Here is a 16,701-nt window from a genome sequence, read left to right as displayed (position 1 = left end):
CTCATGTAGCTTCCCGTATGAATTCTTTCAAGGAACTAATAGAGGGTAGGTCTTTCTCCGAGAGGGAAAAAAGCATTTTGTCCATCTAAGAGTCTATTCTAGCAAACCAAGTTTATAGGTGTTTTCCCCCTTTTAATATCGGCGTTCTTTCTCCCCCTTAATTCTTTTCACTTTTCTAAATTAATTTTTAAGATTATGTAACTTTTCCCCCTTTGGGAAAATTAGAAAGAAGAACCAAAAAATAATTAAGAGAAAAGAGCATAAAGCTAAGCGAAGAATAATCATATTACTTGAAAGATGTATGCTCAACATGATATATTAATGCATGAGATAACAAACTGGTGAAAATAAAATGGAGAAAAAACAAAACAAAACAAAAGAGATCAATCTTCTTCTTCTTCTTCTTCTACAATCATAAGCTCATTTCCTCTGCCTCCACTATATGTACTAGCTTGAGGAGGAGGAGGATTTGGAACCTCTTCTTCTTCTTCCCAATCTTCAACATAATAATAAGGGATTTTATGAACTTTTTAAATTTTCACTAGATTCACATGCAAGTGATGCAGATAGTTTCAAGTCCTCTCTATTCGCTTAAGAACCTTTTCTTCAAAGGAAAGGGAAGGTTAGCCATCAAAAGTAGAGGGAGTGGGTTCACTTGGCACTCTATGATTCTTTTTTCCTTTTCTTCCTATCATCCACATATTCTCCAATGAGAAGAAAGAATTCACCATCAGCTTCCCATTTAAGCCCAAGTCTTATGACTTTTGCATAATCAAAAAAGGCTAGACCTAAAGAGATAGGTGAAATAGGAGGGATAATGAAGGTTTTGTTGAGAGGAGAATGAACTTGAAGGTGTTTGGCAATTGTTGTGACGTAGAAGAGATAAGAATTACACCTTTTTTAGTGTTTCCAAGATGAAGAAGATGATCAAGAAAGAATTTAGAAGTGAGAATTCGCTTACTGTTAATCATTGCATAGAGGAAAGAAGATCTTTTTGGCACTTTTTCACCACATTGTCTCTTGCATGGATGTTGGTGGCATGAATATCCTAAACCCTTGATGAGCATAGTTTTATACATATTTGCTTGCATATTATTGCGTATGTTCTTAGCAATTATTGTGCTTTTATTCCCAGATCACCCGTGTTTTATGTTCTTTTGCATTTCAGGAACATTTATAGGACCATCATCGTTGTTTAAGCAATTATAGATCAATACGTGTGGAAACGGACGAGAATTCATCAAGATCGGACAAGAGCCCGCAATGCATACATTGAGCACGGCCTGGACTCTGGCCGTGCTCAACCATTGGCTTTGATTCTTGAAATTGGCACTTTGGGCACGGTTTCCGTAGCCACCACGGCCTTGACGGCCGTGGGGCCAACACGGAGAAACACGGCCCGTGGTGGCCAACACGGGGAGGAACACTACCGTGGTGAAACCCTACTGGTGAGATCCGGCTTGGACTTCGGCCTTGAACACGGCCGTCTTGAGTTAAATATATAAGAAAAAATGAGTTTTTCTTAAGAGGAGGGGGAAAAGAAAAGAGTGACATTGAGCCCTAGTGGCTGGTTCGGTTTCGCACAATCGAGTGCGAGAGAGTTGCGGTGAGTAGAATCCCGGAATCGTAAGATTCCGAGTGCAAAAACAGTAGTGGAGCAATTTAAGAGGCAGTTTGGGAGATTAATCAAAGTGTAGATCCGGATTTGGAGTACGTTCATCCAATTCGAGAGAAAAGGGTGTACATGTTTTATTTTCATTATTTTTTCATTGTAAATGATTTCCTAGATTGTTTTAAATATGAACATGTTTAGCTAGACTGATTTAATCCATTGGGATTTCTTTACTATGTTGGCTTGATATTATATTGTTGGATTGTTTGAGTTGGTTTTGTATTCTTCTTGTTTTCAGTATTAATAAGATATGCATTATTCATGAGACGTTGTGAATTGTGATGTTTAGATTGCTTTATGAGATTGAGAAATCCGTTTGGCAATTGGAATTTTGAATAACAAGAACTGGTTAATAATCGCTTAGAGATAAGGATAATTAACTAGCCGGATTAAGAATTAACAAAGCTTAATAGAGGCGGATTAAAGCTTAATGCTAATTTAAGAATCAATCGTTAGGAAGAGATTCCAACTTTAGGTTATTAGGTCTAGGAATTCGATTATCTCGAGAGAAATCGAATTCGGTTAAGAATAAATCTGCCCACGGGTAGCATAATTAGACTCACCGATCCTTTATCTTTTGTTTGATTGCCAACTAGTTTAGATTCTCTTTGGGTTTATCTTCTTGTCTTGATTATTTCACTTATCAATTACTCCTGCATCTCCCTCGGAACTTAGCTCGTAGTTAATAGTTAGTTTAGAATTTATTCATCATCCATTTTAGGTTAATATAACAAAGAACAAAGGAGTAACTCTGGGCTTTCGCTTTCCCGAGGAATACGACCTTGATACTCGCCATTAGTGCTAGACTGCATCGATAGGTACACTGCCTTAGATTGTAGCTAACACGAGTAGCACCCATCAACCCTCAACATCACTTTCCCTTTCAACTAGTTCTTATGTTTTTATTCTAGAAATATGATTATAATATCTTTTTACTATTTTCTATATTTTACATGATTAGATTAGAGTTTCTTATGAATTACTATGTTGTAGATTTTATTAGGTTTTGAATTTGATTATCAAAACATGTACGGTTTTGAATTTAATAATATGTTTGCTTTTGAATTTTGAATCTGATTAGTCAAATGATTAGGATTATATGTTGGATTTTTGTCTTCTTCATAGTTTTACAATTTAATTAGATTTCTAAGGTTGCATGATTGAAATCTAGAATCTGTCATGTGAAATTTTATTTGCCTTCTATCATTTTATTTATTTTCTAGGGTTTGTATTATTTTATAATTTCTGGCTTAATTTGATTTGTTTTGTTATGATTCTTACTTCATTTTCTGAATTTTAATCAAGTTTTTATTTTTTGTGCATGTTAAATCGGCTTCTAGGAGAGGGAGAATCGAGAAAAGATGCAAAACCGGTTGTTGCCAAGCGCAGTGACGATTTAGCTCTGCACCAATTGTGACCTTATTTTTGAATTCTCTATGTGATTTTTAGCAATTTTTGTACACTGTAACTTAGTCCATGCGTTTTTCTTTCGATTTTTAGTTATAAGAGGTTGTAATAACTAGAATTAATTTTCTTGCACTTCATTTTTGCTTTATTTTGGATGTATGCCAAATATCTCTATTTGATTGCCTAACTAGAACTGGACATATAGATATTAGGCCTTAAAACTAGACTTGGCATGAAAATTATAGTCCACTAGGTTAAGGAGATGGTATATTGGGCCTAAATTTAAAATATATATAGACTTAGTGGGTTTTGTCATATACTTTAATTGAATTAATTGGGCCATATTAGAATTAAAATCACCAAATTAGGCCTTTTCATTAAAAGTATTCTATTAGGCTTAAAGGTTAGAAATCAAAGCATAACTTGTAAATAGATTAGACTAAATGGATTTTCTACATAATTAATTAGTAAGTTAGGTTGATAACTTGGAGTATAGGCTGAGCTTTAATAAAATGGGCTAGATTCAGGAGGATCTCACCTGCTGTAGTGTTTGATGTGTAATATATAACCGTTGGATTTATAAGGAATAGCCTGTTAAACAATAGAATTAAAGATAAATATATATAAATAAGGAAGTTGGCTTCCGGATCCATCTTTGAATTTGTGACGTAAGCTTCCTTATGGAATCGAGAAACATACTCAACAGTAAAAGTGTCCCGGTTACCCGGGTGGCGACTCCCATCTTTGTGCTAGTCTCTGTGACTAGTCAACATGTTTCTAATTAGGTTAAAAAGTCATGCAGTATGTAGTCGCTAAAGACACTTGTGTGCGCACCTGAAATCGCAGCCCATAGTGTCAAGCTACTTTCTTAACATATGTCGTCACATAACCCCTTATGTGATGGCACATGTCAAGCTGTTGTATAAACACATGTCATTACAAACTCTTTTATGATAACATGTGTTGGTGCGTGCTATCCGCACATGGCAAAGTGCACTGATCGTATCAAGTAATATAATGACAAATAAGAGTATCATCCCACTAGGGACCTAATTGTGAGTATTACCTTCAATCATGCACTAATATTTAGCAATCAAAATGTTGTTTGAGTGTAATAAAATTTAAAAATAAAACAATCTTGAAAACAAAGATTAAAATGATTGGTAAATTTATCAAGGATAAAGCATATTTAAGTAGCGAATCCCCTTAATGCAAATCAAGAGTTGAGTTGGCATTCCACAAAATTAGGTTTAAATATTTCTCAAGTGATTAAATCCTAATTCCTTATAGAAGGGAGATGAATCTCTTCTCAGACCCACTCACTTAGGTCATGCATAAAGATTAAGGAACTATTGAACCAAATGATCTTGTAGATTTATCTCTAGTATCCTAATCAATCCTCAGTCCTTAAAATGGGATCAAATTCATAAAGAGTTATCTCTAATCAGTTTATGAAAATAAATTCTAATTAATATGTCGACTTATCAATTGAGATAGATTACTAAGTAATCAAAAGGACAAAACAACTTATAGAAAAGATTAATTGCATTAACTTTGAATCAATCCATACATAACAAATTAAGGCTCATCAAAATCCAAATAGTAAGAAAGTTAGTTCTTAAACATTACAATAACGAAGTAAAGATTAGGGGAAGAAGATCTCAAACTAGTCATGGAAGAGTAGAAATGAAAATCTTCAATCTTGGATCCTCAATCTTTAAAAGCAATAAAGGAAATGATATTCTTCCTTGAGAAATACCAATCAAAACCCTAGAAATGAAAGAAAGATTAAGTTTCTAAGTGTTTCTCTCCCTAGAAATAAAAATATGACGAAACTCCCCTAAAATAACCCTAAAGTCTCTAAGTAATTTTTTATGATTGACATGGGGGCCACACAAACACCACATGGCCATTTCATGTCCTTAGCTTCTTGTAGCTTGAATATGTGTCTCCACCTGTTCTTTACTTTACAGGCTATTTCAAGGCATCTTCGAAATCGAATTGAGGTTTACATTCTTCATCAAAGTTGTAGCACTTGAAGAGTAGTTCATTTTAGAATTTTTAATCACATCAATCAGACATCAGTAACTCTATATAAGGCCCAAACAATAAGACTGACTAAAATAGAAACGAACTGCACAACATCTGACTTCGACTCAAGTTTTCTCATCCTTAGCAGTCTAATATGGAGTTGAGTCATTCAAAAGAATTATAGCTTAGGAAGTCCTCTACAAAGTTAATGCAAACCATTTTTTAATTCTAGACCTGTAAGATCACGAAAACTGCATTAAAGCTAATGCAATAAAAATCTGCGTAATGCTGCAATTCACATGTCAGTCTGACACGGGCAGCACACGGCCGTGTGGGCTTCCTGTCTGGACCCTTCATGCAATATGAAATTTTTCATAACTCACACGGGAAGGCCACACGCCCGTGTGGCTTCCCGTGTCAAACTGTACTTTGGATAAATATGCCTTTCTTTTACCCGATTCTCATGCTTTTCAATTTCATTTAACTCCTTGACATGTATTATCCTCAAAGTGCCTAAAAGAACTAAAAATCAAGCTTGAACAAATAAGTCAAACTCAATTGAAAGTAAAATTAATATAAAATAAAGCATAAAAGTAAGTGCCTTTAGCACTTATCATGTGTCAAGCTCCTTCAATATATAACACTTATATAGTATACATTATCATTAGTTAGACATTTATGGAATTTAACTTCGGAAGATGTTAATATTCTTACTCGAGGTACAAGTCAAGTCTGTCATTATGTTTGAATTGATCTTAACGTGTGTGACTTTCTAGGTTCATTATTAATTGACAATGTAAATTTAATATTAAACTCTTTAATATTAATTAAAACACTTTAATCATCTAAGGGAACAATTAATCAATTGTCCCTTAATCGTTCCTATAAAATATAAATGATGTCTAGTAACATATTATAATTACCCAAATCATAATAAAGGTATTGATTATCCATGAACTCTTTATTATGATTACTGTGTATTAAATCCTTCCATTAAATAATATCCCGATCAAGTGAGGATCATCGAATAATCAAATCCATTAACTTGATTTTATGACCGAAATCAGAATACATCTTGACTAAATATGATTAAAGCAAAAACCTATTTTCCATTAATCATAAATACCTCGGCCAAGGATTTTCTAATCAAGATGTTAACAGATCGCATAGGATAATCCTCTTATTTACTCAAGGTAATGGATTCTTTATTGATGGACACATGCCTCCATGCATATACAACTAGAGCCACTGTCTACCCATTCTAGTTATGAATGGATATCTAAAGCATAAGCAAATTCAAATACATTGACATGAGACAACTCTGTCACCTCTAGACTAAGAATTAGTTACATTATCATAACTTAATAATGAATTAATTACTTAAATAAATCATCCATGTAATTCATTATTTCTTAAAGTCACATTTAGTCCACCTGTCACACAAGTGGCCCATAATGATTAGCATAGTAACTCATACTAAATGGCATGAGACTCACCATCCTATAAATATTAGTATCCTATACTAGTCATAGGGTTAAACATATTATGTTGGTATATCAGATTAAAGATGTCCAATATTTAATCCTACGCCCAAAAACTACTTTATAGTATTTATTCTAAAGGTCATCCATCACTCATATTCTCAATTCTTGAGAATTGAGTCTTTAATAAATATTATTGGACTCATTCAATAATTATATTACTACAAAAATGAATGAAAAAAAAATTATCATTAATAAAATGATATTCATTATATAATAAAATCACAATGTATGAACCAAAAGGCATCTTTTTGATTTTACACTTAAATCCATCACTTGAGGGCCAAATCTAATTTTATTTGGTATTTGGTGCATCTTTTGTTTTATTTCATCTCTTTTATTTTTGTGATTTGGTCTGCAAAACCCATTTGCTTTCCTCTTTATAAGTTGAACAAGTGCGGGCTCAACCTAGCCCTTTCGAATTTCAATCATTAACATAAAACGCAGTTGTTTTAGCACTTTCAGGCTTTTGGAAGCTTGAACTATACTCGTGCGGGTTCAACCTTAATACTCCTATGCATTGTCATTTTTGGTATTCTCCTGTTGTTTTGACGATTTTGGGCTTCTAAAGTCTGAACTCCTCAGGTTTAGCCTACTAATGCAAGTTCAGCTTTAATAGTTCTTATTTTGTCATTTTTGTTGATCTGGCCATTATTCACCATTTTAGGGTTTCTAGAGGCTAACCACGCGCTCGCTCAAACTGACCCCACACTAGCTCAGTTTGACCTTGCGCTAGCTCGGTCTACCAGACCCTATTTTAATTAATTTCTATTAAATTTTGCATTAATTACTTGTTTAATTATTCTGTTTATTTTTGCCATTTAATCTCCCTATAATTGCTTGTTCTATTTAGTATTGTTGCCTTTTATTTATATGTTATAAGGCCCTAAAGCCGTGATTTGTAATAGTTTTTCCTTAAGCATCATAATCTTTCTAATCCTTTCTTGGTATGCTTATCTTATTGCTTTATAGGTTTTGCATCTCACATGTTTAAAGAACTAAAATCAATCTAGCATTTATGTGATCACCTCGTATGTCAAAACCTAAAATAAATCGAGCTTACTAATGTAAGCTTCCCACGCTATATTATTTGTTGACCTCAAATGCTAAGATAAAATAAATCTGACATCTAGACTTACGTAAGTGATGTGCGTAAAATATACACATCTAAATGGGGTTTTTAAGATTGATTTTATGGACATTTGGATGTGAATTGGTCCCAACACTCACCCTATGCGTCTGTCTGTGTGAATTAGGTTCAAAAGAAGTTAAAGAATGATAAAAGGAAGAATTGGAGCATAATTGGACGTCAAAGCTACCGAAACAAGCTAAGTATGCGCATGAGGAAGCTGAACAGGGCCGTGTTGGTTTCAACAATGGCCGTGTTCCCAACATGGCCGTGTTGGGTGCATCAAAATCAAAGAAAAAAAAGTTTTTAGGGAGCACGGCCACAGAGAGTAACACGGGCATAAACGGCCGTGTTGGCGTGACAGGGGAGTTAATTAAAAGAAAGAAGAGAGGAAAGAAAAAGGAGAGCGGGGGAGAACGTCCCAAACCCTAATATTTCTCTCTCTAAGGGTTTACTAAGCTGGAACCAAGGAAAAAGGAGACTTGGATCAAGGTTTCAATCGGATTCCCTTCAAGGATTGAAGATTGGGCGAGGTTCGTTGATTGGTTTTCAAATTGAACAAGAGAAACAAGAATCGATTCAATTCGAGCAAGAGGAATTGGGGCTGTTTACTCTCATCGAGTTTCTCTACCTTTACTCATTATTGTAATTGAATTCTTGTGGATTTTGATAATGAACATGATTAGCTAGATTGATTAAATCCATTGGGATTTCTTTACTATGTTGGCTTTATATTATATTGTTGGATTGTTTGGGTTAGTTTTGTATTCTTCTTGCTTTCAGTATTAATAAGATAATGCATTATTCACGAGACGTTGTGAATTGTGATGTTTAGATTGCTTTATGAGATTGAGAAATCCGTTTGGCAATTGGAATTTTGAATAACAAGAACTGGTTAATAATCGCTTAGAGATAAGGATAATTAACTAGCCGGATTAAGAATTAACAAAGCTTAATAGAGGCGGATTAAAGCTTAATGCTAATTTAAGAATCAATCGTTAGGAAGAGATTCCAACTTTAGGTTATTAGGTCTAGGAATTCGATTATCTCGAGAGAGAAATCGAATTCGGTTAAGAATTCGTCCACGGGTAGCATAATTAGACTCACCGATCCTTTATCTTTTGTTTGATTGCCAACTAGTTTAGATTCTCTTTGGGTTTATCTTCTTGTCTTGATTATTTCACTTATCAATTACTCCTGCATCTCCCTCGGAACTTAGCTCGTAGTTAATAGTTAGTTTAGAAATTATTCATCACTCATTTTAGGTTAATATAACAAAGAACAAAGGAGTAACTCTAGGCTTTCACTTTCCTGAGGAATACGACCTTGATACTCACCATTATTTGTTGACCTCAAATGCTAAGATAAAATAAATCTGACATCTAGACTTACGTAATAAAACTGGATCCTAATCTGGTCACCTCCGGCATGCTAAGATAAAACCTAAGGCATGAATTTGCCTCCCATCTAGGATTAGTTAAGGTACTAAAGTACCTCCTCCTCAAGTTAGTCTCTTATTTTCTCATCTCACATGCTAAGGAAGATAAAAAATGCTGATGTGTAAAAATGAATATAGGGTAAAATAGGCTAAGACAATGTTATTAGAATAGGGAAAAGACTCGTCTGCTCTAGTAGAGGCAAGGCTTCACCGCCTAAATGGGTAGGGGTGCTTTCGTAAACCTTCTCTTTTCCATACCTAACTTTTCGAACCTAGAATCTCTGATTTTAGAGTGGGAGAAAGTTAGGCTCTCCGCGAGGGGTACAAAGGCATCATCCTTTCCCCCAAAAACGTCATAATCTCATCGAGTGGCGACTCCTTCTCTGATTAGTCTTAAAGCCATTTTAATAATCCTTTAGGACCCTCAATCGAACTACTCATTTTGAAATGGGCCTAATACGGAGAGCGAAAATCGGACCAGCAATGGATCTCGATTACTCACACATACCTCTAAGGCATACTGGCACCCTATTTCTTACGTGCATCATACAAAGTACTAATCCACTTCTTTGCATGTAATTCATATTCCATTATCATTTTCTTCCAACCTTATTCAAAATCATTAGTATTTAAATAGTCATAACTAAACTCCATGAACTTTGCTTTATCTTATAGTAGTTGCGTTTGGTCCGTAAGCATAACCTTTGCAACGAGTTCCAAAAGACATTTTTCACTCCTCTTGCAATGGTTGCACATTGGTCCGTAATGATGGATGGCGGAGGAACATTTGACATGCAACTTAACCAATTAGAGAACAACCATGTAAATGTATTTTCATCTTCTTATGATATTAAAGCAGAACCAAGTAATGTAGAATGTCCATGGTGATTCACTCTGATGAAAGGTGCTATAAGCATGTTATATTTGTTTAGCGAGTAGGTAGCATCAAATGACACAACATCTCTAAACTCTTGATAAGCAGCCCTACTACGAGCATCAACCCATAACAGATTACGCATTCAACCCTCTTCATTGGGATCATAACATAATAAAAGTTTGGATTCTTTCGTTAAAGCATACCAAACAAATTATAAACTTCTATGCATCATCTTTTTCCAAGTTTAACATGTGTGCTTTTCATAAGTGGTTTCTACAATCACACTTCATAAACAATAATTCTTTGTACCCTTCAGCATCAATAAGAAGCGACCGAGCCGATTTTCTAAGTTAGATCCCCGAAGCATCATTTAATTTTAGCTTCTCTTAACATGTGTAGGAACATGCTGATGTTGTCGAATGAATCAAGAGTTGCTTGGACTACTATTATGATTGGGTTCTAAGATAACTAAATTTATTCGCCACCTTCCATCGCCTTGCAGGAAACTACATAGATGAGCCTTACAACTTATCTTTTGTGATGCCCTTGATTTTACTACTATTGCTCGACGCTTTTCGAGATCTGTGACATGCAAAAGTTTGATACATGTAGAAGTAGAAATCTTAATGACACCATATTCATTTTGCTTTCCATATTCATTATAGTAATCAAACAACTATTCAACAGTACAAAATGGCTTTCTAACTCTAAATGCTTTAACAATTGTAAACTGTCTCTTTCACCTTGCATAAGACTGCTAAAAATATCCATCTCAACTGGAAAGAAAAAAACTACTCATTATACATTATTAGTCACCTATCAAAATTAATTGCAAACCATCATTAAGTTACATTAATACGAAAGTCATTATACATTACCCCAATTTTTCCATTTTATATATATATATTTTAACCAGATTAAACAATCAACTAATTTTTCTTTTTTTTTTTTCATAGATTTCCAATCAAATTCATCCTTCTTATTTTCCAGATATTAAATGAAATAGAAAGTTTAATATGCTATGAAATTCTTACCTAAATATGTAATTAATTTTTTCTTTCCTTAACCACTTATTTGAGCTCTCATTAACATTGATTTTCATATTTTAGGAATTTCATGAGAATATTAGCACTGAAAATATTAGTATTGATTTTTTTTTTCCTCAACCACTTCACCCATTTGGGCCTTGTATACTATCCCAGCTGTTTTTTAAGAACCTTACATCTTAAGGTTGAAGATAATGGCAGGAGATTAACAACTATTTGGACATGTGCTATATGTTTTTATACCAAATTATAAAATTATCCCTTAACACTTTACAATTAAATTAATAATTTATCATTCCATAATTTATACAGTAACTATACAGGTAGTTTGTTCAAACATCAAATACATTAACTATACAAATATGTTTTTTTTTTTTTTTTTTTTGCAACTTAGGACCCACTTTTACCATTTTTTTTGTTTCTTTTATACATTGGAACCCACTACACAATTTAATACTGTCTCGGGCCGTTACGCCAATGATTTTCCTTTTGAAAATGTATCAAACCATCGATATATATATATATATATATATATATATATATATATCATTTATTATTAGATAATTGTTCAATATAGAACTGGCAAGAGTATGACCGAATTTGAAAATTCAATTCAACTCACTTAAAATTTGATCGGTCTGAATATAAATTTTAATAAAAGAATAAAAATTTGAAACCGAAATGATCAAGAGATTGTAATTTTTCAAATTTGAAATGTCTCCAAATCAAAGCAAACTGAGACTTAAAATAATTCGAATATAAGTAATTTAGAACTAAAACAGTCAAAAATAAAAAAATAACTTGAACCTAAAATAATTTAGACTCGAGACTGACACAATCGAAGACTCGATAATACCCGAATCTATAACCGACACAACATGAATTTAAAATAACTTAAAAAATATTATTTTATTAAAATAAAAAATAATATTTTTAAGACATTTAATTATTATATATAATTACTTTTCATACTAATTCTCTTAATATTTTTATTTTCCAATTAAAATTTTAAGAAATATCTTTTTATAATATCACTTCCAAATTTGTAATCTTTTAAAATTATTCCTTTTTAAATTCGTAATCATCAATAAAATAATTGCTTTCATTAAAAATATTAACAAATAATCAAATAAGAAAAATTATAATTTAAGAAATAGATATTTGCATTTATTATATTGTAATTTTGTTCAATTTTCTTCTTAAGAAGAAAAAGAATTATATTTATTTTATATTCTATTTATAAGAAAAAATCTTTAAGAGTAAAAATAAAATTATACTTCCAATAAAAAATTAAATAAATAATTTTAAGTGTTTTCTTTTAATAAAAGTCAATAAACTTAATTAATAATGAAAAATTAATTAAATAAGTTTTTGATGGTGATACCATTTTAAATTTTAAATTTTTTAATTTATCTGTGAAAACACTTATATAAGTAAATTAAATAATCAAATTAATTATTATTTATTTTTTAACTTTTAAAGAAAAATTCAAAATAAACGGACGATAGATCAACAAAAAAGTGGCCATACAGAAATGAGATAAATAATCCACTACTAGTACAACTCTAAATCTTCAACTAAAAATTCTTTAAAAGAGTTTATGGCTTTTTACTAAATAAAATTCGTAAGACCAAAAACTAAAATCAAATAAATTAATCTAAAAATTTAATGGAATCTAATAAATTAATATAAACCTGACATAAAATATGAATCAACCTGAACTAGATTTTATTTAATCCCAATTTGATTTGAAAAAAAATATAAAAACCGAATCAGGTCCAACCCTAACCTATACCAATTAGAATCCAAAATTAGCATAATCTAATATTTCTGAACCCAAAATTACTAAAATTTAAGAAAATCTAAACTCAAAATAACTAGATTTGAAATAATTCGAAAATTTAAGAAAATCTAAACTCAAAATAATTAGATTTGAAATAATTCGAAACCTAAAATAATCTTATTTCAATATCTGCTCATTTATCATTGTCAATCATATATTTAATTATTTAAAAATTAATAAATATATATTACTGGTCCATCGAAACTAATTACATAAACTTAGAAGAAGCAAACATTTTCGATATTTTAGAGAGAACAGAGTAGATATCGTGCTTATGATAAGGTCCTGAATAGACAAAAAAGGATAGAGAGAGAGAAAGCTTTGAGTGGAAAGCAAGCAAAACAAAAGGGTAGACAAAAACAAACACTTTGATTTTTTCCGGTTATCAAGGCAAGCATATATGCCAAAAAGACAGAAGAGAAAGATTATTATTATTAACACAGACGGTGATCGTCTTCCCTATAAAATAAACCTACTCATTGCACCTTTTAAGCATTTCTTCATGTACACATCTCTAAGCAAAGTGACTGTGTAGCAAAGTGAAGCTGCCAAAGAATCAATCTTTATAACCACTTGTCCCTTCATGCCTTAGCTTTCAACTATTCCTTGGCTTCTCCGAGGCTGTCCTGCATGTGTGTATATATAAGCTTCTAGTTATTGTCCTCTTGGGGTCTTTTAAGTGGGTCACAAGATCATCAGCATTTTCTCGTACTTATATAGGCTTTGGCCTGTTTTATCCCAAAGCTATGGAAAGAAGTATACACTGCAATAGAATTTGTCTTCTTCTACTACTACTACTCTATCTTACTACTGCTGCTCACTCTGGTAATTTTCTCCCTTTTATTTTCAGTGGAAATGGCTTCTTTGTTTCTCTAATCATTCAGCATTATGTTGTAGTGATACTCCATTCATTTTTAGTTCTTTGTGCTTTTCAGAACTGAACCAAATCATGAGGCTAAGTTATCATCTTATAGTATATAGTAATTAGATTGTGGGTTTACTCTGGAAAGCTTCTTATGACATGGTCAGTTCCTTCAAGTCTAAGTATAGTTATTTATGTTATGTTGTATCAGATAATCAGGAAGTGATCACATGCACTGTGCAAATTGTGGAATCTTCTTTTTCCTTTTCTTTCTTTTGCCCCACAGAATATTCACCATTATTATAATTTTGTAGGCAATAAATGAAATAGGGGCATTACTAATTAGCAGTATGAGTCAGCATGCTCTATAATCTCTCCTGATAGTAAGATATTAACAATCACTAGATTTGTAATGTCATATTCCAATAAGCTTTTACTCAGTAATTACGGAGCCGTCTCTAGATTTTTAAGATTTTAACTTTGCATTTTTCTTTACAACGTATAAAATTAGAGTTTTAATTTCTTATGCAAAGATTTTCTCTTTCTTTTGAGGATTTTATACTGTTAAAGAAAATATTTAAAAATTACAAGTGACAGTTATATATATATATATATATATTATTGATTGTTTTGTGTTAATCTTATATTCAGAAGCAAGAAAATCAAAGCACCTACTTCGAGGTCCAAATGATCACCCAACAAGTTCTATCATCCAGCACATAAATAAATTGAAAGTGACAAAGCACTTTGATTTTGCTTCATTACTTCTCCAGAAAGAAACAATGGATCCATCAAACACTGACCCTTATGTGAGTTCACCATTTACTTTGCCACCTTATGATTCATTATCCCCAATTCCATTGCCCGAAAATGCCCCTCCATATTGCATTTATCCCCCAAATACCCCACAGCCCCCTTCCACAACAAATCCAACTCCAACAGGAGGATCACCCTCACCACCCTTCTACTATCTACCACCTATTCTTCCCCTCCCAAGCCCACCACCAGGCCCAACCACTGCAGTTCCAAGCCCACCCAAAACTGTACCAATCCCAAACCCACCTCAAATAGTTCCCAGCCCACCAGAAACTATACCTAGTCCAACTATCTACTTTCCAAGCCCGCCAGGGCCCACTTTGAGTCCCCCTTACTTTGGGCCTAGCCCACCAAGTTACATCCCAAGCCCACCTTCTTTTGTTCCATCTCCAACTGGGTTTGTTCCAAGCCCAACAGTTTTTCTACCGCCGATAGTGTATCCGCCGCCAATAGCACCGCCACCACCTCCGAGCAAAGGTGCACCCCAGGCGCTATGGTGCGTAGCCAAGCCCTCCGTGCCAGACCCAATCATTCAAGAAGCAATGAACTATGCTTGTGGATCTGGTGCAGATTGTGACTCTCTCCAGCCCAGTGGCCCATGCTTTGAGCCCAATACATTGTTTGCTCATGCTTCCTATGCCTTTAATAGTTATTGGCAGAGAACCAAAGTGGCTGGTGGCACTTGCTCCTTTGGAGGAACTGCTATGCTTGTTACTGTGGATCCAAGTGAGTTTCTTAAATCAAGTTGATCAATAACCTTTAACGTAATTCGATCATTAATAGTAATAAACCTTTCTTTAATTTCTTCACAGGTTATGATGGTTGCCATTTTGTCTACAATTAATGAGGTGGAGACAACATTCGTATTTTGTAGAAGACAACTGGCCCTAGTCTTTTTGAAAAAAATAAATTAATTAATGAGATAGATTTACTGTTCAATGTTAAGAAAAGAAAAATTACAATCCCAAGAACATTAAATTTTGCAAGTAAATATATAGATCTGAATTAGATTTTTTTTAATGTTTTTTTGCTTAATTAAATTGTTTCCGGAGGGTTTTTCTTTAGAACTTTTTATTTCATCTGCTTAAAACCCTCCATATTTTTTTAGTGTATAATGATGTTACAAGAAGTCAATTTCTTTCCCTTCTGCTCCAATTTCAGTAGAAACCGTAGTCCCCAAGCACACTAAGACAAAACTAGCCTATATACCATATTTGGTTTAAATCCTATAAATAATTCATTTCATTTATAAATAAATTCCTTTATTTAGTGTAATATATTAAGATGTAAGAAATTTAGAATTCATTTCAAAATTGATGTAGAGTTAAAGAGAGAAAAGAGGAGAGATAATAAAAAAGAAGAAAGAGAGGGATGAGAAAAGAAAAATGTATTTGAATCTTATGTAAATATTTTTATAATAAAAAAAAGGATAAAAAGTTTTAAAAGATTAATCTCTGATTTAACGATTTAAGGATAGAGATAAAGGTTTTAAGAAATTAATCTCTAATATAACGATTTTATATTTAAAAAATAGAAATATTATTTTTATAAAAAAAATAATATGTGTTTTAATTTTTTAGTATTTTTTAGATGTATTCAATATTTTTCTCATTGTTTAAATTATTAATATTAGTAATAATATACATTCTTAATAAAATAAGTATTTTTAAGTAATTTAACATCCGACTATATATTGTTTAATCATGATAAGTTATTAAAAAATATTTTTTTTAGTTTAACTACATTTAAGAAATAAAAATACCCTGCTGATTAGAAAACCTGAAAATACTGGTCAGGCGAAAATCAAGGCAATAAGAGAGACAGTAATCAGCTAAAAAATCTGAAAGGAGTGGCGAATAACAAGAGTTGTATTATGAGAAATCAAAATATACCCATCTAGGCCTTTACCAAATGAATAAATTGTTTAGAATTTTTATCAAACATAATATATGTCTGTTTATTACTCCACGCACTAGCTAAAAGAAGAACTAAGCTAAAAATCCTAAGCAAAATAAATGAGATCTAAAAAAAAGAGGCAT

General features: G+C 32.5%; 1 protein-coding gene across 1 annotated transcript; it reads left to right on the top strand.

Annotated features, from left to right (window-relative positions):
• Positions 1-13,471: 13,471 nt before the first annotated feature.
• On the top strand, positions 13,472-15,607 carry LOC8270759 (protein TRACHEARY ELEMENT DIFFERENTIATION-RELATED 7A). The gene is made up of 3 exons (XM_002516369.4): positions 13,472-13,809; positions 14,498-15,388; positions 15,475-15,607. Exons 1-3 carry the CDS (start codon positions 13,731-13,733, stop codon positions 15,504-15,506), a joined length of 1,002 nt encoding a protein of 333 aa, XP_002516415.2. The 5' UTR covers positions 13,472-13,730; the 3' UTR covers positions 15,507-15,607.
• The last annotated feature ends 1,094 nt before the right edge of the window (positions 15,608-16,701 follow it).

This window comes from Ricinus communis, chromosome 4 (genome assembly GCF_019578655.1).
Source record: "Ricinus communis isolate WT05 ecotype wild-type chromosome 4, ASM1957865v1, whole genome shotgun sequence".
NCBI lineage: Eukaryota > Viridiplantae > Streptophyta > Magnoliopsida > Malpighiales > Euphorbiaceae > Ricinus > Ricinus communis.
Note: the sequence above shows the minus strand (reverse complement) of the source record. Positions and strands in the feature narration are given on the sequence as shown.